Genomic DNA, 25,463 nt, shown 5'->3' with positions numbered 1-25,463 from the left:
GTTATTTTAATATACAAACGAGATATTTTTATTGCACTAAGAGAGGAAATGACCTGAGTGGTGTCAGCAATTGACTCTCATCGACTCTCAAAGCAAAACTTCTACCGCTCGGCTACCTAGGTCGGTTTACGTTCCGCTAATAAAAGTTTACCTGCTCTGCGCCGATTCTGATTTTTACACATGTGCTATGAGTTCTACTGAAACCATAGTGCAAGGTTCCTCCAACAATGGGGTCATTTCCAAAATTTTAAAAGTATTTTTTTCTGAAAGAGCATGTTTGAAAACATAGGATTTGACCATTTTTTAAATAATTTGTTTAAGTTTAATATTTAAAAAAATTACTTAAATCGGTGCGCTTTCACTGTTTATGCTTCTGCCGATGACATCACAAATGATGAAATGCCGTTCAGTGTTGCCATTCACAGAACAAAATATTTAATTCGCATCTTTACTCACTTGTATTGGCAAGGATATGGTTGATAGCAAGCGTAGAGCGCAATTTTAATTCGCTTCTTGATTATCATAACGTGGAAACGTGATAGAAAGATGCGCCAAGGAGCATCATTTGTGACGTCATCCTGACCACGCCTTGTTGTAAAAATCGGACATTTAAAAAAAATAATTTAAAAATAACTGTTGGAAAAATAAAAGTATTTTCTGGGTCCATGTTTTTTTTTTTTTTTTTGTGCTTATTCTATCAATTTCAGTGACAAAAAGTGCTACTTTTGACTGAAGGAAACAACCCCATTTTAGTTTTTTAAAAAATGATGCTACACACTTCAGAATTCGTGTAAAGTTACACCCATTAATATTGGTAACCTTACACATTTTTTTTACAGTGTAGATAGGGCACCAGTGCTCTATGTAAAAGATAAATCTTTTTCCTTTTTTTTTTTAACTTATAAAACTTAAAATCATTAATCATACAGTACCTACAGAGGTGAAAAAAATTACCCGCTAAAGGTAATTTATTTTATCTATTGTTAATAAATATAAATGACAATGTTTATTTATGGAATCCAATTTGCATCAGACTTCATTTTAAACGTAATAAATGACACATAATGTTGATGTAGTATTGTTTGAATAATTAGGAACAGTTGTTCGCTTAATGTCTTGCTCTCTGTATTCTTTAAAGACATAATACGAGTATGACATCATAATTATGCATAGATTGAATTCATGCCATCGAAATCACTCTGGAACAATGAAATCAGGACAAAGGAAATAAGATGGAATCCGTTAACGAAAAGGATTCTTCCTAACGCACTACTCTGCTTTTTAGGCCTGTGATAGCATCGTAATATTTTTCCTCCGCCCGTTGACGTCTTTCAAGATGTTAACTGCAACTTCAACTCTGCGAAAAGGAAGTACCCCATCACGTAATCATGTCAAAAAACATTTTGCTCACTGCAAGGTCAAACCAATGGTGTGAATTTAAATTGTTCACGAAATTTATAGTAAGTTGTCGTGCAGAGGATAGAAAACAATCTACACTGTAATGAAAAGATTATTTGATATACGTCAACGTCGTGGCGTGGAAGAAATAATCTCTTTAGCTCTGTTTAAGCTAGTAGACAGTTCCTGGAATTTATCCTTTCTCAACATCATTTATTCTCCAAGTTTCCTTGTAGGAAATCAAGGGTTCCACCGAAAGTGCTCCACCCTCTCAGTGGATATAAGATGTGTACAGGCTGTGCCGATAAAGATTGTGAAATTCTGAAAGCAGCAATATTTCAAAAACCAATTTAAAATATTAGCGAAAAAATATGCATATTTCGAGTGGTATTAAAATAATATGCTATTTTCGTAAAACTGTATGAAAACATTCAAAAATGAAAATGAGAGGCGATAATCTAAATTCGATGAAACTCTTCAAAACTTGGTTAGTCTGTGGTTTCTTGTTAGGTTCACGATATTTTCCAAAAAGGAAATCAAATATTTAAATGATTTTAATTATTTAATTTTTAAAGAAATTACCGCTCGCTGAAATTCAGCCTAAAAATGAGAAAAAAAATTAATTCATGATAACAGTATTAAAAAATAAAATGGATAAAAAAAAATTAACACAATTTCAACTGGTTCGACGGTTTTTTTAATCATTTTTTCTAGTTTTCTTGATATACACACAGAAAGAAATCGCGCTATCCTGTATATAACGAAATAACTGCTTTATAAATTGTTTGATGTAGAATCATTATCATCCGATTAGTACTGTCAATATTCAGCTGTCTGCACCAATGATTCCACAGGAAAATATTTGGTGGACTCACTCCCACTAAGGAGCCAAGTTAGAGGAACTCCCAAAATACGCCACAGTTATTTTCTGCTGGTGGAGTTTCATACGGGTGAGTGTTCATGGTTCCATGTTCTAATATTCGTTCGTGACTGAGAGGATACCCATAAAAAAGATGTAGCACAGTGTAGCAGTACATCAAAATTATTTTTTAAGGACATAGGTATTGGAAATGAGCTTTAAAAGGTCTTAACATGCAAACTAAGATGTATCCTTTCAAAACAATCGCTTTATATAGTTAAATCAATTTTTTAGTTAAATAACATAAAATGAGTGTGATGACTGACATAAGCCAATATTTTTCAAATCATTCAAACCCTTAAGTATCCCTTTAATAAAATTTCATCACTTAAAAAAGGAAGTGGCTCTTATACTTTCAGAAATATGAAATGAAACTCTCTGAGTCATGGTCATTTTAAATTCGAAATCCTCAGCTGTGTTCAAAATATTGCTATTCTAAACAATTAAACTAATAAACCAAAACAATTACATCCTAGACAAAACAAAAACAATCATAAGATAAAGCATAACACTTGTTTTGAGGCTTCATGTTTGTAATTTTCTCTTATCTTGTAGGGTGGAAAAGTTATCACCTTGGAAACAAATGTATGCCTTATCACTAACTTGAGCTTTGTGGCTCATTATTATTTTTTTCTTTTTGTCAGAAAAGAAAGTTTTCACCACTAGACTATTTTTTTATGAGAGCTTTCATTTTAAATTAGAACATTTAATTTAATACATAAATAGATATAGATATAAGTTGTAGTGTAAAAATTGTGCATTCATATATGCTTTGCTGAAGTAGTTAAAAACTGATTATTTTCATAATAAACAACTTCATTCTAAATTTTTGGGGGGAAAACAAAAATGTGTTAGTTTTAGTTTCTCTTAAGATGCTATTAGGAATCTGAATTCTTAATCTAAGGGCATTAACAAGGGGGAGGAGGGGTGCTGAGCAAAATTAGTGTTCTGAAAAGCTTTCTCGGAAGTTTTTTTGGTAATCTCTGTAGGAATAAAAATGTTTTTCAAAAACTGACGCACATCCTCTTTTGCTTTAGGAGAACAGAAATGCCATGTTTAAGTGTTGTGCTGGATAAATAAACAAATAAGTTGTTTCTCCTAATTCTTAATTCCTGCATAATTTGAGTTACACATGACTGCCTCACTGCTTTATTTGCTGGATAATTTATGCTGTTACTGCTTAATCTTCAACATCTTTACCAGCTATACACATGACCTGGAATGACGACACATTACAGCTTCTGGAAAGGTTTGTAATATAAGGCAGTGAAAAGCAAAGGGATGTAAGTGGGCATTTTAAAATTTTGAGTACAGCGTGTTTAAAGTTTTAGGTAGGTTTTCATTGAAATTCTTTTCTAAATCATACTGTGCAGCAGAACCTACCAGCAGGTACCCGGAGCTAGAGCAAAATCGCTCTGGAGAACTAATCTATGTTCTCGCTGGAGCTAAAAATCTTTTTTTGCTCCATGGATCCTCTAGTTTTCTAATATTCTTTTTCTTTCCCTTCATCTTTTAAATAAACCTGAAAATTACAATTTTGAGTTAGCACCAGGGGCCGGCTGACATTTAAAAATTAGTTGCCACTTTTTACTTCCTTTCACAAAAAAAGGAAGTATTGTATTCGCGAAACAATTTTCTCTCAAAATTCGGCCTTAATTTCCATTTTGCTCACCCACGAATTAATGTTGAGTTTTTTTTCAACCCGATCACACGCGGATAAGTGCCTAAGAACGTATAGACACCCGAAGTATCCATTTTGACATGCCCCGAGTTAATTACAACGACATTTCTCGTGACGTCCGTATGTGCGTATGTATGTCGCATAACTCAAGAACGGAATGTCCTAGAAAGTTGAAATTTGGTACGTAGACTCCTAATGGGGTCTATTTGCGCACCTCCCTTTTAGGTCGCATTCAGATGTTCCAAAGAGAGTCTTTTACACCTTTTTGGGGGGAAATCAATGTTAATTTCAATGCAAACTTAAGTGGGGTTATAATTTATGCAAACACTTGGCAATATATCGCCAAGCTTCTGCGACAAATTTGGCGATTTTTTTAAAAAAAATCTGGTTTTAATTTGGCTGTTGTTGGTGATATTTAGAGAGTTTACTATTGAATCACATTCAAATAGCCAATAATGGGGAAATAACTTTAAATTGGTGTAAAAGGAAGTCATGTGATACACACATCAGCTCGTTTATTATTAGTAATCATTTGATTCAGAAAATGAAAAAAGAAAATAATAAATGTTGCGTCAACATTCTCGTAAACGTAAATTTAAAGTATGCTCATATAATTTAAAGAGCAAAATATATTTAGTATAATGTTTAGTCAAGTGAAAAAGACTGGAAAGCAAAACCTTTTTCTTCAAATTCCTTACGTTTTTATTTATAAAATGTTCTTTTTTATGTTAAAAATTGCAAATCAAAATCTGAAACTCAATACCGCGCATGAGTATACAATAAAACTGCCTCAGTCATAGCATATCCGTAACTGCTGGAGCGAAGTCGGAGCCGCAGTTCACTTTCGAGAGGCAGAGTTAGAATGACGCAAATGACGTCACCCTTTGAGGGGGTTATTGAAATTGTGAGTTTGTGGTAAAGGGAAGAGGGTGGGGGGAGAAAGAAATGTGACATCACTCTTTTTTTTCATAACAATATGCTTATAAAAAAAAACAAGGTGACATGTGGCAAAGAGAGGGGATCAGGTGAAGTGTGACACTTTGGGACGAAGGATACAGGGGGTCCAATTGGTTAAAAGAAAGTGTGACATCATTTATGGATAGTCTCATATCATTGCTATGATTTCTTTGCTTGTTTAATACTTCTATTAGAAGCTCTGCAAACTGACCGCCTTGTCTAGTGATCAGAGAAGTCTGACTGCTGATGGAGAAGCTCAGGGTTCGAATCCCTGCTTGGGCATAGATATGCTGTCTCTCCCCTCTCCTTGTCCTTTCTTTGTGTGAATGTGTTGCTGCTCGGTGAATGGTTGCCTACCCTATAAACGGATCCTTATGGCATGTGGAAATCAGACTTCCTACCAAATTACGGTACAGTTGGAAAAATGAAGCTGCGGGCCCCAAATTGCCATCTGAAGCAATCAGAAGCTCCAATGGTTGCAGGTTTCAAATTGCTATACTAAATTCTACTTAAATAAAAATTGAAGTCTCAAAAAAAAAAAAAAAAAAACGATGACTATCATTAACGTAACAAAACATTTATTAACGTATAAAACAAAGTGAATTCTAACCATAAATGATTCTTGCTGGTATTAGGCGGCTCCTTTCGCAATTAAAAATTAAAATTATAATCCAGATCTGAACCTGAATTGAGGTTTTTTTGAGTTTTAAATTTGGGTTTGCCATACAACAGGCGAGATTTTTCATCACCAAAAGAAACTAAAAGGGACACTTAACACCAGCCTAGCAGGCACAAGACAAAAACACAAGTTCTTCAGCTTTCTATTCATGAGAAATTCACGATGTTTTTGAAAAGAGAGTGTAACTGAGAGGGAGAGAGAGAAAAGAAAAATAAAACTTGTAGCTTATTTAATTTTATATTTTACCATAATACGGGCATGAAATGGCTGATTATTTCTCATGCAGTTTTATTTTTAGTGATCGGTTCGACACACATCTGCGACTTCATCTCATCTACAGCCGACAATACTTGACCATCAAATTTGCATTCAATTGGCAAATAAAGAGAAAGATGTCCATTTCGATTTCGATTCTCAGGCTATTCGTGAAACGACGTTTCTCTACCTTTGTTCTACTTCTTTTCTTTTCTTGAAAAACTAAACTAAATTTTAATGGTCAGTGTTTTTTTCAGAAACGTAATGGATGAACGCATCTGAAATAAAACGCATTTAAAATTTCTTAATAGATATTACAACTTCCGTTAGTGACTTTATTGCTTCTATTTGCATAAAAGAAGAGACTTTCTCACGCGAACTGTTATTGTATTGTGTTTTATAACTGCTGCTTCTGAGTTTTAGAACTGCTGCTAAATGTCGAGAATGCATTTGGTATCAGGATTTACGGAAAGTAATGTGTCATGCTGTTCATGCAGAATTAGTTATATGGACACGAATGTACCACACAGGAACACTTAAAAGCACAGTGCTGTAGTTGGGGGGGGGGGGGGGGACGTGGGCGAGATATAGGCGGCTGGTGTGTCAAAACAGGAGCGAGGGTGTCAAAAGAAGTGTGAGGAACAGGAGGAAGCACGTCAAAAGTTGACCCCCCCCCCCTTTTTTGTGCAAAATTGAGCTGTATTTTATTGGATTTTCAAGGTACTGATTAAATGACCTCAAAAAAATGTGGCCTAGAAAATAGGGACGGATGACCGCCGTAGATTCCTCTCCCCCCCTCGCCAATTAAGAAATACCACTAGAAAAGTTTATTTATTTGGAATTTTTATTTTAAATTTTCGTGAAATAAATCAATCTGTAAAAAATTATTTTTTAAACAACGTTAATTTTTAACGTTGAAAAGGGAGAGGGCAATGCTCCTTTACTTTTTGGTAGTGAGGGGGCAGTAGCCCCTCTGTACGAGCCGCATATGGTGGGGAGCGGTGTTCCTTGAAAGATAAATTGGTTAAACAACCTTTTTTGAAGAAAGAAAAGCTGTTAAGTAATTTAAGCTGCCTTTTTTTGGTCTGACAAAAATTCCTGATTCACATCATAAAAGGGGGTGCATTACTCCAAATATTTTTTCCCAACAGCAACACTGCTTGAAAGCATCTTTATATTATAAAATATTTATTTCTCTGTTCTCAATTTGTCCGCTTTTGAGTTGGTACCAGTGGAACACTTAGAAGAAGCTTCTGGCCGAATCTAATAATCTTTCTGGAGTTGGAGACACTAAATGAAATTTGTACTATCATTAAAATCGTCTTTTTTGTTTTCACCAATCCGGGTTGTCACTACATTTGTGCAAGACATTGCCAAGTCCATCGCCAAATGCTAATTTCGTTACATGTAATCGTATTAAGTGATAAGTCTAAATGTTATCGATTTAATCTCTACCTGATTGAAGATATAACCGCAAAATCATGTGTTCTGAAATTATGCTCGTCTACTATCACCAGAAAACCTTGAATTAAAAGATTTGACCAGCAATATGGTAATTTCTTTTATTTCTTTCCTACAGCTACAAGTTTCTGACATAACGCCATGCCAGATTCATATTCATTTCTTTTCTTTCCCCTCCTGGTATTAAGCATTAAACGTGCCAAGACTGACAATTGTAGCCAAAAGTCAATGCCACACCTTCTGGCGTCACAATTTTTGTCTTCTCTCCGCATATCTTCCAAAGCTACTTATTTTCTTGATTTTCATGCTTGCTTACTTCTTGCGTTCAATCGAATGTTATTTCACTTTCAAGGCCGTAATCATGTTTGTTGTTGCGTTTAAAAAGATGCCGGATTTCGCTTGAACTGTAAAATGAAAAATATATAATGAATAGAACTGTCTTATTTCTGACATTATGGAAATACCTTAGAACTATCGACTCATTTGTTGTTGTTAACTTGTCGTTCAACTCGTACGTTGAAATGCAAATGTGCATGTCTTTCCAGCATGTTGCCATTTTTTAGAAAGTACTGTAGAATGAACAATACACACATTTAATAACACATAAAATCTTTAAATGTATTCACACGACATATGCATTTCAGGAATATCAAAACACTTTTTTTTTCTTAATTGTTTAATTGTGAGGTATTTTGTGATTTAAAAATAAATTTACAGTTGAGAAAACGGCAATGAACAGGACAGACTTTATTTTTACTTCCTTATAAGAAGTAAATTTCTGCTAAAAATATTATATTCAAGAATTTTTTTTAAAAATTACCAATCCTTGCCCTTAATTTCCAATTTAAACCCTCGTTACTAGTTCTGACTATTTTTTTTCTTCACGTTTGCATGCACCAGGGGCGGATCCAGAAAGTTTTGTAAGGGGGAGGGGGCATAGGCGCCCATATGCAAAATTGTAAGGAGGGAGGGCAGATATGTTAACCATGGTTTAGCATTATATTTTCTCCATGGAGGCAGATTTCAGGACAGATTAAGAGTCATTAAAATTTGACATTTTTAAATACTTATTCATTAATGACTGGAGAAGAAATATTTTTATATTTTTGCAAAGAAAAAAGTACTAAAAGCAAGAAAGTTCTAATTTCTAGGGGGGGGGGGGGGCTCGAGCCCCCTTGCCCCCTATATGGGCGCCCTTGGGGGGGGTCATGTTTCAGTGGCCAGTAAAGTGGAAGAAAAACAAAGAATAATTTGAACCTTCTGGAAAATGTAGGATAAGTTACATTTCATTTAACATTTTTTTTTTTTTGACATTCCATAGAATTACCTATATATGTCTTACCATTACCTACATATACATTCTAATAAAATAATAAAAGTAAAATATAAAATTAATAATCCATCAATTGAATGGATCCCTAGAAGAAAGGCATATGTTACAAATTAAAAACTTCATTTTTTAATGCGTAACATTTACTCTTCTTCTAGGACGGGAAGAACTAAATATTAATGAAGATCAAATGTAAAATATGTCTTTCTTCCAATGTAATTTGTAGTATATTCCCTTTTTCTATTCAACTGTATGATATGCTATTCGTATTTGAATCAGAAAATATTTCAAATATATGAAATGACGCATTTTTTGTGTTGAAAAAAATTCCGTTTCATCGAAAGCACGAAAGGCACAACATTGTTGCATTAAAATTTTTATACAACAACGTTGAAAGAACTACAAATATGCAAAACATTGCAGACACGCGTTTCGGTTGTGCATTGTAAAAGGAACCCTTTTACAATGCAAAACGACGTGAGCTTACGGAGAGCATCCATTTAAGCAACAAGTTCCGCTTTTCCTTTTATGTACTTGTACCCCTTTAAATATTCCAGCCAAATTTGAACTAAACCTTTTCCTTCCTTTCATTATTTCAATTTTGAAATCGAATTTCTTTTCCTTTTTTCCAATTACGTCCGCAAGGTCAATCACTACTTAAACTTCTAGTTTCTACAAAACCTACAAATCAGCTAAAAAAAAAAAAAAAGAAAAACTGCCTTTCTCTCACAGACTTACTTGTTCCGCTATCAATTCCTCGCAATTATGACTTTGTTTGTTTTACTAATAAAAGTTGACTAAAATAGGTCAACTGTAGATAATCGGCAATGTGACTGATAGAATTTGTTAAAGTAACAGCTACTTCAGGGGTTCACATCCTCGAAAAAAACAATGGTGGACCTCCCCCCTCCTGCCCAAAAAGAGAAAAAAAAACTCCTTGGAACGACGTCCTCTAAAAATTTCAGTACCGCAGTCTGCGACATGACCCCCCCCCCCCCCCCAACCTCAGTGTGTACACCTTACTACATTAAAATAATAAATTTAATCTAATTTATTGTTTTTCTGCATTTGAAAAAAGAAAGAAATCTAAATCTCTGTGCGCTTCTTTAAAGCAACCCACTTTAGGCTTTATGTATACATAATTCACCGTAACTTTCTGAGCTCAATATCAGATAACGTCCTTGGTTCAAAAACAGATCACCTCCATTAACCTTTTAAGCCACAATAAAGGACTTTTTTCCCTTTTTAAGAGCCTGGATTAATCCCACTTTCGTTGGTCGGTAGGAATATCTACAGGGATAAGATAAGAAAATATACATTCAATCTGTGCTCCAGACCTCGAAGAGCACTCATCCAGCATAACTTTTGTCTTCGTGAATGGATCTAAGATATGAAAAAAGGTCTTTCAGTGGGTGTTTTGATTTTTTGTGCTCTTTTGTTTGCAAAAGGCAGTTGTTCCTGTCGACTCAGAAAAAGCACAGAATTTCATCTGAGGTGGGGGCAACCACTCTTCTTAAATAAAAATTGAGACTTAAAAGAAAAAGGCGAAATGTTTGCCTGCAGATGTTTCGAAGCATGTGTTCATGAAGAATCCAAAAAAGCATGGTTCAGAATGGTTTCAAAAATAAAGTATCATTTAAAGTGTATGCAATAGTTTTCATTTTATTAATGATTAATCCTCTACAAAGCATTTTTTGGGAAGTCTGTATGTGTGTGTATACGTTTTTTGCATTTCGCATAACACAAGAGCAGCTACCCGAGGAATTTTGAAACTTCTGACGTAGTACCTGAACAACGTTTAGTTTCCCACCGTTCTTTTTGACAATAATTAGATGTTCCAAAACGATTTGTTACTCAGTTTTTATCTTTTTTTTCTTTTGTGGAAAATCAATGTGACTTTTATGTAGTTTTTCCTTCAAAAAATAGATTTGCTCCAAATTATCACTGAATCCATATTTATAGTTAAGTGAATGTTTCGTGCCATTTGACGTGTTGACGATGCATCTAGGAACGGAAAGCTATTTGAATTATGACACATCATTGAGTCTCTCAATGGTCTAAGATTTGAATATCAGGAGGACCGTAATGAAAGCATTATTTGGAATAACTTTTTAGTTTGTCATAACAAAAAGATGCCATCTTTAAAATTCGAGAAATTGTCATTGAAATTTGACAAAAAGTGTAATAAATTACTAAACATTAAAAATTTTATTGCTGAAGATTGATGAGGGAAATCTTGTTAAGTCGCAGAGTAAGTAGTTCCTAGAATGCGTTTCGTTAACAAAAACAACAGTCTAAAAGTTTTGGTTGTGAGGAAAGAGTAGGTTAAAATAGTTTTGTCCTAATCGACCTCTAATAAAATTACGTTAACCGTTGATTCACACTATCAAGCCGGAATTCTAAACTTAGACGGATAATTGTTTGGTTGCAAATATTCATATGACGGGTTTGATTTACCATTTAGCCTGACTAAGGGGCCCCCTAACTCTGGGGTGCCCCACAAATTGTGGACTATGTAGAAAATTATATCAGAATACGGTTTTTATTTGTTTGTCCCATTGCGGTGTCCCTCTATACGAGTACAATCGTTGGCTTGCTTTACTTCCAAAGTGAACATTCCATATTTTCATCGAGGAACTGTGCTATTAGGTTAGTTATGCTACGAATTATCATAACTCCATAATTATTTAACTTGATATTTGATTATTTTTAACGTGAATGGCTTGCTCTGACTCAAAACTTTAAATAATTTTTAATCGGTACACGTATCATTTTGTTGTGTCAATGCCATTTCATTGTTACGAAAAGTAAAAACTTGCAGGAGGAAAGCTTGTTCAGAATGTCTTGAATAGTTTTATTATTATTATCCAAAATCTGCAACATCTTATTTGCGCATTATTTCATACAAATCATTCTGTTCGAAGTTTTAATGATGAATAGCACATTCACGCCACGCATGGTGAAAGCAGTACAATGCGTGCATTGTTTTCCTCAATTTTGACGAAAAAATATTCGATTTATTTTTGTATATTCGTTCACTTTTGTTTTCAGAATTTATGATGCTGTTGTTCTTGGCATTTGCAAATTATGACTTGCCTTTCAAAATAATGAAATTTATTTCTGATTTTCCAAAAATTATTTTTCAAAGTACGTCTTGCTTTTTCCCTAACTTTTCATTACTTTCAAGTGGAGACCATCGCAAATGGAAGATTTAAAAATAGGCGGGAGTATTAGTTTTTGAAATACAAAGTAAAATGAATAATCATGAAAAATTGAAGTTTAATATTCAAGATTTAAAATTTCTATACTGAAGAATTGCAAGGGACTTAATCACTTACGCAAGGCTTAAGATCTCTACATAGTTCTAAATGCATGCAAAGTAAGATGCAGATTTAGGTGAGTCGTGTTTTTGATTTTGAGAACAGATTTAAAAATAAATATCAACCTTGTTTTTACTGCTGCATGAACATCGATTTGTATTAGAACTCGGAGCAACATAACTGTAACTAAAACTTCGGGACCTATTGTTCTGACCATCAGGCGACGAACACAAAACATATGCAAATTCTTCGGTTGTTTTTATTAAACAAACAAAAACAATTGGATGCAGCTTTATTCGGTTTCAAAATTAAACTGCATTATGGTCAAGTGTTATCAGCTGTTGCTGTTGTCGTTTTATTTTCTTCTTCTATTATTATTAACGCGTAATCGAACATTTTAAAGATTGTTATTCATGTGATTTATTTCGTTTTGTTGTTTTTTTAGATACAGTTGAAAACTTTGTTACATGCTACATGATGCACTATATGCCAACACATAGAGATACACGTACACGCACACATACGCACAACTAAATTAATGCATTATTATTATTGCAATTATTATTATCATCGCTATTATTATTAATTATTAATATTATTTTCATATCCACCCCTACCAAGTACCTTCTTTCAAGCATTTGTTCAGAAAAAAAACGTCTTTGTTAATATATAAAATGGAATTTTTTTTTTTTTTACTATCGACATTTCTTTTCCTTGTTGCATTCTCATTGATGATTTTTTTGCACGAACATCAAGGCTTCTATTACTCCACAATTCGAATGAAGAATCAGTCATTAAAACCTATCTTATCTTTCAGGTACTCTGCTTGACTTACATCTGTCTTCATATATTTCTCTCTTTTTTTTTTGGTTTTGTATTGTTAACCGTTAATGAAGAACTTTATGGTTCAAAGATTTTTCTTCCTGACCTTCAAATCTTTCCGTTGTTTCCTCACTTACGATTTGTCTAATAGACCCCTGTTTTTGATTAACTTTATCTGATCACGCAAGCTCAAATGGAAGATTTTATTTGAACAATATTTAGAAGATTTTTACTTCACAAATCAGTTTAAAATAGTTTTCAGGAGTAGTTTTCAGTATTCATTTTCAAACAAATCAATATATCTTTAAACAACAGCTAGTTGCCAGTGTCCCCCCCCCCCCTCCCTTTGGCGACACGCAACACAAGTTTTTGATTGCTAATGAAGTTTTGCAATAATTGTCTTTCAGACATTTCACGTGTCGAAATACAACGTTGACAGGCAGAATTTTACATTGAAAAATTTTTTAAGCCACGTTCGGTGTGCTAGTGTCTAGTAATTACCAATAAGTGTTTAAAAACCTAAGTAGCTTTAATTTAAAATAACATTTTATATATACATCCTCATAATAAAAACTGCACAGGACTGTTTAACTGAGTACTCAAACTGAATGGGTGCTTTTGTCAGGCCAAAGGCGAGAGAAGTTTTCTTAATCCTAAATTATTTTTGTTTCATGTTTCTAATGAATTCCATGTCTTAAACTAAAAATCTCTTAAAAGTACTTTAATGTACCACTTCTTGAAAAATTGGCCCTATAAACTGAATTTTACCACAGAGAATTAAATTGGTAACAACTGCAAGTTCTGGATAGGAAATATTTCTGCTGCAGGGATCCACTGCACTTCTCTTTTAAGTTCACTTTCAATAAATGTGAACGTAACTCGAACATAAAGCTCACTCCAACTGCTATCATATATTTGAAATCGACGTGGTCACCAAATTATGAGTAATAATCTTTTTATTTTGATCGATTAGGTAGAATAGTATCCATCATCAAGTTTTTGATGTCAATCTTTTCATTTTGAGCACATCCACAAGGTGGAATAATACTGGCGCCTTGTCAAAATTTTGCTACAGGCGAAAAAAATGCCAAATTTCTTTCTTATAGGAATTTTCTAATACTCGGCAATAGATTGCTTTAAAAAATAATATCTCGTCATGATGATTGTATTTTATCGTTCCCTTTTGTTCTTCTAGATACTGTCCAAACGATTCTTGGCATGATGATGCAAACCTCAAGAAATACAAGGCGAGCCAGGGAAAGAGTGGAACCTATCTGCTTCGCTTGACAGACTGGTGTAAGTAATGACAAAACCTCCAAATCATCTTTCAACTTCGAAGCTTAAAATTTCAGTCTCCCAGCGTTGAAGCCCCACGTTTTCTGTCGGAGTAGTGATTTAAAAAAACTTTCCAAGCGGGAAACCGTAAAATCAGGGCAGTGTTAAAAATATTGCCGGATATTGTTTGAAAAATGAAGCTTATCCAGTATCAGCAGGTCTAGTTGGGGCTAACCTAACCTGGCAGCATCGTAACACTGTGATTGGGATTTGTGCAGTAGGATGGGCCGAAAAAAGAATCATTTCGCGAATCAACTTCTAATAGCAAAAAAAAGTTGTGTATTGCCATCCTAAACGTGGGAAAAATAATGAAAAAAATTAATATTTATGTCTTCAGATGGCAGCAAAATTTGAAAAAAAGGTAAAAAATGCAGAATTTTCAAATATTTTTATAAAAAACCAAATGTTTAAAATTTGTGTTCTAATTTCATTTGACTGCTTCCTTTTAATAGTCTTTTAATACATCTTTGAAAATATTTACATTCCTTTAGTTTTTAGTTCGCGCATAAGCCGCAACGTTACGTGAAATTAACCAAAACTCGACGTTTGTAGCTTATTTTGTATATTGCAGTATTTCTTCTTTTAGATCCCAGGTATGTATTTTTTACTGTAAATGTGCACTGTACAGCTCTTTTCTGGAACTGCAATTATATTGTGTTGCATTAACAACCCAGAACCCATTCCAAGTAGGTGGTTGCACCTTGTAGTCCACACTGCAATTCTCAAGAAGACTGGGCTTATTGACAAGACTTATACATTTGTAAAGTAACTTTCATAATAACTATATGGTTTTAAACAAGCTTCTACATTTAGATCAAGATGTAAAGTTGGACTTACGACTCAGTTTTGGCAATCGTGTTTGAAAAATATAAAGGTTTTCATATAAATCCATCTCTTCTCCGTCTAATACCTGAAATGAATTTCTGCAGATTCAATGAACAGTTTCACAATCCATTTCACTGCCCGTGTGTGATATGGGAGTTTTAAGAATACATACTTAAGCAAATGTATAGTTTCTTGAAAGGATAAAATATCTTTGTTTTTCACATCATCATTGATGTGGAGGAAGTAAACACGTTGACCTGTCAAATAACTGCTGTAGTTCAAAGCTTCAAATCTTAAGGAAGACATTCACTTACTGCTATAGAAGTGTTTCTTGGTTGGTAACCTTTTACGTTGTACAGATATAGATACCCTACTGCAATCTAACTCCTTTATATTTCGCCTTTAGTGCTTTGTCATAACCAATAACAATTTCTCAGAAATAATAAAGTAAGCATTTCTTTGAATCACCGGATCCACGATGTTTGGAAGATTATCACACATCTGACTTGTAGATTTTGTAACTTTAAATAAGTGTACAGGTCACCGAAGGTTGTTCTTTTCTTTAAACATTTTAATTATATCAAAGCATAAAAGTATAATTTTTAAAGATATTATTTACGAGTGCTTTCATTCCACTAGTAGTTTAGTTCAAGTATTATACAGCCCCAGCACTCCGTTAGCACACGTTAACGAAAGCTAATGACTAAAACGTCTTAGTTTTGAGGGAGCGAGATCAAAGTCACATTTTCCTTTTTGTATTACATCTATACTAATAATATAAAGCTGTAGAGTTTGGTTGTTTGAACACGCTAATCCCGGGAACTACTGTTTCGAATTGAAAAATTATTTTTGTGTTGAATAGTCATTTCATTGTGGCTGGCTATAGGCTATATAATATCACGCTATAACTAATAAGATGGAGCAGCATTGAAAAATGTTATGAAAACAGGAAAATTTATGTTATAATATAAAACACTTGGAACACAGAATATGCGTACCCACGGTGGCTCGACCTGAAAGTGCGATCTGACTTCGTGATCCAGTGGGCTTAGGTTCGAGTCAGCCATGATGCAAATCTTGAGGGTACTTTTCAGAGAAAATCTTAAACAATGCTAAAAATGATTTTAAAAAAAATATACGTATCATTGTCTTATTTTTTTATTAGTTAACTGATCTTATTAGTTAACTGAAGAGTGTGTTTGTTTGAACGCGCTAATCTCGGGAACTACTGGTTCGAATGAAAAAATTCTTTTTTGTGTTGAACAGTCCATTCATTGAGGAAGGCTCTAGGCTATATAACATCACGCTATAACTAAGAGGAGTGCAGCAACAATAAAAATGTTATGAAAACGGGAAAATTTATATCTGCACTAATATTACAAAGCTGAAGAGTTTGTTTGTTTAAACGCGCTAATCTCAGGAACTACTGGTTCGAATTGAAAACTTCTTTTTGTGTTGAATAATCCATTTGTTGAGGAAGGCTATAGGCTATATTTTAAAATCAGATTGACCGAAATATTTGTAATTGCAAATAAAATGTTTAATCAATTGTTTAGTTCTATGGATTCCTAATAGATGGCGGGGTAAGTTAACTCTTCGAGAGGGCGCTGGCCGACAGTGTCGGTAGCTGCGAGGAACCATGCCCACGCTACGCTGTTGTGATCAGCGAACAGATTGTTGAATGCGGTTTTTTTCCCGATGTTTAGGTATATAATTTGATTTTGTAGGATTTTTCTATTGGGTTTTGTTTTCCTTATTTCTTCAACGTTTGTTTTTGTTCTTATAGTTGAAGATAGTTGCTTATCTAAGTAAATAATTTGATTTGACAATTGTGATTGTTCTTTACAACGTTTTTATTATAGTATTGTTTGTTTGGCGAAAGACTTTAAATTGCGGAGGGGGGGGGGGGGGGGGGGGGGGGGGGGGGGAACCGCTTCACTCGCCTAAAGGGCAGGGTTACGGTAGCGTTGTTTCTTGGCGCATTAAGCGAAAAACTATGTAGTTGAAGGATTATTTTGAGTTTTAAAGCTACTGTTAATATTTTTATGTGCTTTGGCGAATAATTTTAAATTCCAAAGAGAGTTTAATAGGTCTTTTGCAAAGGTGTGTACGCATTTTAGTTGAAGAAAAATGATCATTTTACATCAAAAAAGGGGTGGGCGGCGTGGATTTTTTTTTTTTTTTTTTTTTTTTTTGTTCAACGGATTCCCTTTAAGGGGCTGTGCACATATAACGTTATCAATTTTTCACATATTTTTGACCCCCCCCCCCCCCCCTCCCCTACGATATCAAACGTTATCATTACACGACCCCCCCCCCCCTCACTCTATGATATCGTTATCAGGTACAAAAAAATTAAGTTTTTAATTCTATATCCCACCCATTAATTTATAAAATTATTTGTGTACAGTCAATATCAATACCATAATTATCAGTAATGTTTTTATAAAATCGAGGTATAATTAACAAAGGTATTAAAAATAGAATAATTTTAATATTACGACTAATATGTGATAAATTAAAAAATGTATTTGTTATAATTATTTTATCACGTATAAATTGACATTTAAAAAAGGAAATTTAAGAATTTACAATAATTAAGATAAGGAAAAATGAACAAAAATTAAGTGGAATACAGTGATGAATAATGAAATAATGTCACAATTCTTCCCATGTTGGTTCCATTAGTTCTATTATAGGTATCTCGTCTGAAATGTTTGGAAGATCACTTTTCAAATCTGCACTGCAATCACACTCATCTTTATCAATCCACTGTAGATCATCATCATCCCTAAAACAAGCCAAAAGTTCTGTCCGCCTGCGAGCAGCAATACGCTTTGGTTTCATTTTCTCAATGATCATGGCTTTTCCGCATACTTTTGAATGATCTTTTAAAGCCTTTAAGGTGCAATGATATATATCACACTTCACACAAATGCGTTTTTTCAAGATTTCGTCGTTTATTGATGGCAAGAACAAATCATATGCAATTTCACTAACATTTGAAGATGTCTGCTTCAGCTTGGCAGCATCCTGCATCAATTGCGCGGCACACAAAGGAAGATATGCTCCTCCCTTTTGAATGGTCAATCCCTCACTGACTGGAACAGGAACTGGCAAGAAATGGTTCTTTAAGATTGAACCAATATTTGATCGTTTTGGTGTACAGCACGATCGATCGTCACATTTTACTATTTGACACAAATATGTGGAACATCTCATATGTGTTCTTTTCCAACTCTGACAAACTTCTGAACTTATACGTTCACTTCCAGGTGCCTGATACTTTGCTACTACAGGGTAGTCATCAATTACTGTTGAATTCCATACTTCAGAGAGCACATTTGCAGCTGCTTCGAAGTTTTTCTTCTCTTTCTCGACATCAACAGTCTTACCACTCGAATCCAAGTGATTTCCGAAGTGATCATGTGGCAAAACTAAACCTGAGAGTTGGCGGCTAAGGGGTGCCATTCGCCTCTCTACTGCATTGTAGGCCGAACGACCAGGGGCATTTGTGGCTAGGAATACGGCATCCAAATCAAACTTTTTAAAAGTCTCAATTGCGGCAAGCTGTACTTTTTCATACCGAGGATTTTCGTCGGGGCCACCATCACTTGTGATGATTAATACTGGTTTTACAGTAGAATCTTCCCTTCGAACTAATTTTGAAAATTCTGGCAGAGTCATCACATTGTCTAAGTCAAATGCATGAGTTTCAGCAGTTGAAGAATCGTGTTTAGCAGAGCGAATCGCTATATAAGTTGGACCGGAATATGATACTCTTGTCGGATCGCATGGTTTACCATCTTTAATTACTAGTCCGGCATAAACACTTGGTATTAGTTTGTGTCTAGCTGCTTTCACAAAATCATGGTCTGGAAGTCGAACACGATAGTCTAAGTGCATTATCAATGGGCTTTGATTTTTAGCAGCTGTAATGCCAATTGGTACCCTACATTTATCATCAACTGACAGAAAGACAACATCTTGACTGGTTAACGTTGCGGATAATTCTTTCAGGTGATTGATTGTCATTTTACAAAACTCGCTGTCTGCGTGAGCTCTTCTTTGATTGTTTTGTGGTTGGCATAAACGGACCGGCACAGTAGTAACATGGCGCTTTCCTTCGACTGTAGAATAATTTCGCGGCAGTAATCGCAAGTAAGTAGCTGTTCTACTTAGCATTAATCCGTGATTTTCCTTCAGTTCGTTGTGCAAGTCGTCTAATGTCATACATGAATTAAGGGCTTCACAACGTCGTCGTCCATCTGCACCAGCTCCCTGCTTCGCCAGTTCACAAATCACTTTCAAAATCTCTGGTTGGTCATTTTCCAGAGCTGGTCTCCCTATTTTCTTAACTAACTTCATATTATCTTCAGGATATTTCTCTTCCAATGCCTCAAAAAGTTTTCTCTTTTTTTCTCGCGCTTTCCTATTGGCTTCAGCTACATTTATTAGCCGTTTTAATTGCTTTTCTAGATTTTTCACATCATCTCTGGCCTTTTGAATATCAGAGTGGCTCACTTCAGCGAGCCCAACATCCCTTTGACGCAAAATCAAGAAAAGCCGATCTTTCGCTAGGGCAATTTTTGAAATCAGTGTCTTTTGTGCTGGTGCTTCTCGGGCATTGTTGATGGGCTTCTCAGATGAATCTTTCGGAATAACTTCAGGTTCGGGTTTCGAATTCGTTATTTCGCTACTTCCAGAACTGGTACTGTCATTCATAGCTGTTGACGCTGCAATCTGTGCTTTCTTCTCCGTTGAAGGTACCTGTGTAAAAATAAATGTTGTTTAGTGAGCGCCTTTGGAGTGAATGTTATATTTTCAAACAAAATATTACATTCACTAAAAAGAATTATAATAAACCCTTGACCGAGATATTAAGAATACCAATCGATTAAAAAAATTCCATTCGAAAATTCGCATCGGTTCGAGAGTTATCGTGCGAAGAAACGTCCGTACGTCCGTACTAACATTACGATCTTAGTATACACTACGTGATCCTAATAAAGAAAAATCTGACAAGTGTAAGAAAAGTCAGAAATCCATTTTATCAAATATTCAGAAACTGCAATTCAAAACCAACAATCAAAATCACTATGCTAATCTTTGATAAGTTCTAACTTTTGTTTTGATATTTTTATTTTAAAAGGATGACTAGCCTGTTCCGCAGTTGTAAAGGGGACTAAATAAAAACGAAAAGTACAATTTACATTTAACAAATTTCTAACGTATATAAGAATGCAGAATAAAAGAAAAATAATCATTTTTCTAAAGCAAACACGATTCAGTTTCGATTTCATTAGAAAAAATGTTCTGATGAAAAAAAAATCTTCCTGTCTGCTAAGGAAAACAAAAAAAACAGAAGTTCATTGGAAATGACAAAAAAAAAAAAAAAAAAAAAAAAATATAAAATCATAACTAAAAAAATAAATATTCTCTAATAAAAAAAAACTTCAAAAAAAATGTAAAATCAAAAATAGAATAATCAACCATGGTCAAAAAAGAAACTAAAAAAATATAACATTCATCTATAATTCCAAACGATAAAAAAAAGCAGATGTGTATAAAAGAAAGGAAACTGAAAAAAAAAAATAAATTAAAAATTCTCCCCGCTAAGAAAAAAAATCTCCTCCATAATGCTCCAATTTTCTAGTGAAACGGTTTTAGAGTAGAGTGGACGCAATAGTTTACATCCCCATGTTAATACCAACGCATGCATTATCAAATTTTTAGAAAAAACTTACCTTTGTCCAAAAGGATAAAAGCCCTGCTCTCTTTTTCTTTGCAATTTTGTTCAATTCTTCAAGCTTTCTCTGTAAAACAGTGTTGAATTCTGGATCAAACTTGTGAGCATTCCAAAATATGGTTGCCTCTCTCTGACAAACTTGTTTTGTTTTATCTGGATTTGCAGTTTGAATGCTTTTATGTAGTTCTAAAAACATTTTATTTTTATCCATTTCAAGAGATTTAGAAAACGTCTTCACACAACAAGAACGATTGCATCGATGAGTGTGACTCCACAAGTTGCCGTCTTCATTCCTTATCAGTTCGCAATTCGCATAACTTCATTGGTCAATAGGTAGAAAAAAAAAGCGAGGGAATGGAACAAAGGTGACATTGGGCGACCTTGGTCGATAGAACAAAAAGATGTATCCCAGGCGAATTCTCGGAATAACCGTGGGGGAGGAGGATTTGGCTCTGGAGTGCAGGTGTGATATTTCTGGTGTTATTTCAATCAATCGTTACTGTATGTGTTTTGTGCCTTAAATTAGAAATAAACTCGCGAATATTGCACGAAAAATACGAAAATTGCAATATTATACGAAAATTTAAAAAAGTGATAACGTTATCAAACTTAAAACCCCCCTCCCCCTCTCGATATCATACGATATCATTTGGCTTTACCCCCTCCCCCCCCCCTAAAATGATAACGTTATATGTGCACAGCCCCTAACTTCTTAGCACGGGCATCGCCGTGCGGGTTCTATTAGCTAACAATATCCATCAAATACTTTTGCTCGCTTTTTAAGTCAGTTTCCAAAACTTCATTTTTTTTCCTTACCGTGTTCTTTCTAAGTTAATAATATTTAATTTTACATAAACAGTTGATGCTTTACCCATAAATCAGTAAATGTTCCTCTTTTACACTCCGACTGTAGTGAGTCGGTAGGGTGTTTTGAGATGAGACAAGATATGGATTAATGTGAAAACCTTTATGCTAGCTATCCTCAATGTAAAAATTGAGTCACAAGTCCAACTTCAAACATTGATCAAAACGTAGAAACTTGTTTAAATACAAATAGATGATTGCGAGTTACTTTACAAATATATAAGTCCTGTCAGTAACCATTCTTCTTGGGAACTGCAGAGTGGAACACAAAGTGCAACCACCCACTTTGGTGAGTTCTAGGTTGTTAATGCAACATAATACAATTGCAGTTCCTGAAAAGAGCTGTATAGTGCACATTTACTGTAAAAAATATATAACTGGGATATAAAAGAAGAAATACTGCAATTTACAAAATAAGCTAAAAACGTCGAGTTTTGGTTGATTTCACGTAACTTTGCGGCTTATGCGCGAACTAAAAACTGTAAAGGAATGTAAATATTTTCAAAGTTATATTAAAAGACTATTAAAAGGAAGCATTTATATGGAATTAGAACAAAAATTTTGAATATTTGGTTTTTTATAAAAATATTTGAAAATTGACCATTTTTTACCTTTTTTTCAAACTTTGCTGCCATCTGAAGACAAAATTATTATTATTTTTTTATATTATTTTTCCCATGTTTAGGGTGGCATTATACTACTTTTTTTTTTTTTGTTATTAGAAGTTGTTTATCAAAAATTTCCTTTTTTCGGCTCACCTTACTGTGCAGCCTTCACAATGCTGCCAGGTTAGGGTTTGCCCAACTACAGTCCTCAGTTGTCATTAAGGAAGTTTGGACGACCAGAGGAAATCCCTCTCACAGACAAAGGACAACTAGACAAAACAAATAGAATGTCTAAACGGCTTCAAACGGCTATAAAACAAATTTATCTTTAAAAAAATAAAAATCTTTAAATAAAAAATTTTTTTTTAAAGCTTGCATGAGTTTTGCAGATGAAAAATTATTTTAATCTGTTAATAGAAAAACATATTAAGCGGACTTTCTAAAAAAGAGTAGCGTAAAATCCGGAAAATTTTAACATTATGAGTATAGCCTTTCTCAGAGACTAGCGAAAAATGTCGTCGAAAGCGGGACAGCGTAAAATCGGGGTTCCATTGTAGTATAATTTTAGTATACCTTGAATTAATGATATTTACTTGTTATTACTATGCCGATCCAGGAAGAAAATTCTTTCTTAACTCAGTTTTCTTTCTTTTTTTTTTCATTTGATGGCACCTTCGTTACGCTCTCGACGCACCTCAATAGTTTAACCGTTAACATCACTGTGTTGCGTTTCCGACTCGCGGCTAATTGCAAAGGAAAACAATTGGTTTGGTATGTGTGCTATCATCTTAAAGAATATCTCACCTTTCGAAAACTCTTTTCACATTAATTAAATGGAAAATATTTTCTTTTTTATCTTTACATTCTTAAAGAAAATCAATATAACTGAGGAATAAACTTGTAATAAAAACTAGCATGCTGCACGAGTTTCGGAGTTACAACTTATTGCATATTCAATGCAAGTGAATGAAGTTTTGCGAGAAATAGTGGCATTATTTCATAAGATATTTACAGTCGAGGATTGCATTCTGTTTCTCCAAATGCTCCTTTATTGACGTTAAAACAGCTACTTCCAGTTTGTTACGCCAAAACATGTGTACATCTTCAACAACTAAACACTTTTCCGAAACAATATTGCTGAAGAAGAAAATGTTAGTTGTAACAAAAAATGACTGCGCAATTATAAAAATAAAATGAAATGTTTTGTAGTTAAAGAAGAAATAAAGAGCGTTTGGTTAAATGGTCAAATGATTAGTCTATATATCTTAAAAATTCATCCAAAATTTGTTAATAAGTTTTGAAATAATTTGTGATTTTCTTGTATCTCTTTCAAACAACTTGTAAATTAAGTTGGGTACATAGGAAATGTGGAACAAAGTGAAAAAGTTGAGATGAGTGTGCTTTTTCAAAATGAATAAATTGCAAATCTGACTTGAAAATTAAAGTTTATAAATAAACAACATTGTATTTTTCAATAAAACTGATCGACTGATTTAGTGAAAGTGCGATTTAAATTAAGTAGTTGCAAATAATGTTCATGTTTAAATAATTTTAATTAAAGAGATATTGTTATAGTTTATATCCATGCCGAAACTAAGCTGATTAAAACAATGTTTCAGACGCTACTTTCTAGTTTTTTTAGTGTTTAATGTATAAAAACTTGTTTATATATGTGGTAATGTTTTTCTAACCCATTATATAGCAATTTTAGGATAGAATTTATAGAATTGGTTTATTATGAAAATTTAAGGGGGGGGGCATAACTATTTCGTTATGAGAAAGGGGGGCACGCATATAAAAAGTTTGGAAACAACTCTTCAATCGTTGCCAAACAAAACAAAAAATATTAAGAAAAAAAAAAAAAAGCAAAGTACCCTCAAAACTTATATAGAGAAATGTCCAATGCATTGCTTTGAAAGTAAATCATTAGAAATAAGAAGTGTTCGAGATATAAATAAAGTCTTAGAAACAGGACTGAACAAATAAAACTAAATGAATTTAATTTACTGATTTATGCAACAGATCTTCTATTTTGAACTTCACTCAAATCATTCATTGAAAACATGCGGGGCGCTATCTAACTTTCAGGCGCTTACTAGTGGTAAATACACTCACGCTGAGGATCACCACTTAAGACTCAACACGAAACTGAAGAATGCATATTGCTACTTAAGTTTAGTGAGATTAACAAACTTCCATTCAAAGTAATATACTTCGTCGTAGTTAACTTAATAACGCATTAAAAGTTGTTTTTTCTCATTTCGCTTTTGTCAGTAATCACAAAATAACAACTGAGTAACTTCCGTTGAAGGTTGCCTTTGTGACGGAATATAACCCTTTGAGTACTTTTCACATTGTTTTTTATTACAGTTACTGCTTCGAAAATGTAAACATCATTGTATAGAGCCCTTAATATGCTTATTCGTCCTGGTTGAGCAACTTCGTCCTTTTCCAAATAATTTGTGCACGCCACTTCTGCAACATGAGTCATTTCATTTTCATCCATTAAAACAGTCAAAATTGCTTCTTTTATACCTGCATCCGCGTAAAGCATATGGGTTCAAGAACTTCTTTAAGAACTGAAAGAGCCTACTTTTCCGTTCTGCATTGATTTATTAACAATAGCTATCTCTCTCTCTCTCTCTTTGGTTTGGCTTAGAATGAAAACTTTACAACAGTGATCTCAAACCAAAATAAATCTATTTTGCACAAAAATAAAACTATTAGCTGTAATAATAACAATAGTTAATACATTCTCCAAAACTATTTAGGTAATGTTTAAGGTTAAAATACTGCCAATGTTTTATAGGAAACTTTGAAAAGGAGATATATTCACCGATGCAGCGTGGGAAGAGGGGGGGGGGGGTAAAGACAAAAACACCCCCAGAAGCCTTACTTTTATCATTATTGACAATCCCAACACAGGAGTTTTGCACATGTAGGGACTACTTTAATCAAAAGAACCACTCCAGAAGATAATTCTGACTGCGCTAGTGGATCCATTTATTAATATACTATACGAAAGGTCCTATCCAAAGGTGAAGAGAGGGTAAGCGCTTGAGTAACTTTCGTATGAAAAACGTTACAACGTTATCTTAGCGCTTCAGAGAACGCTTGTTTTGATTATGTTCAATATGGGACTCACCCCGAAAATATTTTCTGGCCGGGTACGGTCTCGTATGCAAGGGTACTACCGTAAGAAAAACAAAATGCAGAAATGAATTACAGGGCATATTCTTTCGAGCAACTTGTAAATTAAGTTG

General features: G+C 34.0%; 1 protein-coding gene across 1 annotated transcript in view; it reads left to right on the top strand.

Annotated features, from left to right (window-relative positions):
• Nucleotides 1-25,463, top strand: part of LOC129224791 (uncharacterized) — a 226,383-nt gene that overhangs the window by 128,489 nt on the left and 72,431 nt on the right. Inside the window, exon 3 of the mRNA XM_054859340.1 lies at nucleotides 14,018-14,118. Coding sequence (XP_054715315.1) covers nucleotides 14,018-14,118 — 101 coding nt within the window. The remainder of the gene's footprint in view (nucleotides 1-14,017; nucleotides 14,119-25,463) is intronic.

This window comes from Uloborus diversus, chromosome 6 (assembly GCF_026930045.1).
Source record: "Uloborus diversus isolate 005 chromosome 6, Udiv.v.3.1, whole genome shotgun sequence".
In the NCBI taxonomy this organism is placed as follows: Eukaryota; Metazoa; Arthropoda; class Arachnida; order Araneae; family Uloboridae; genus Uloborus; species Uloborus diversus.
The sequence above is the reverse complement of the archived record's forward strand: the minus strand, read 5'-3'. Positions and strand labels throughout refer to the sequence as shown.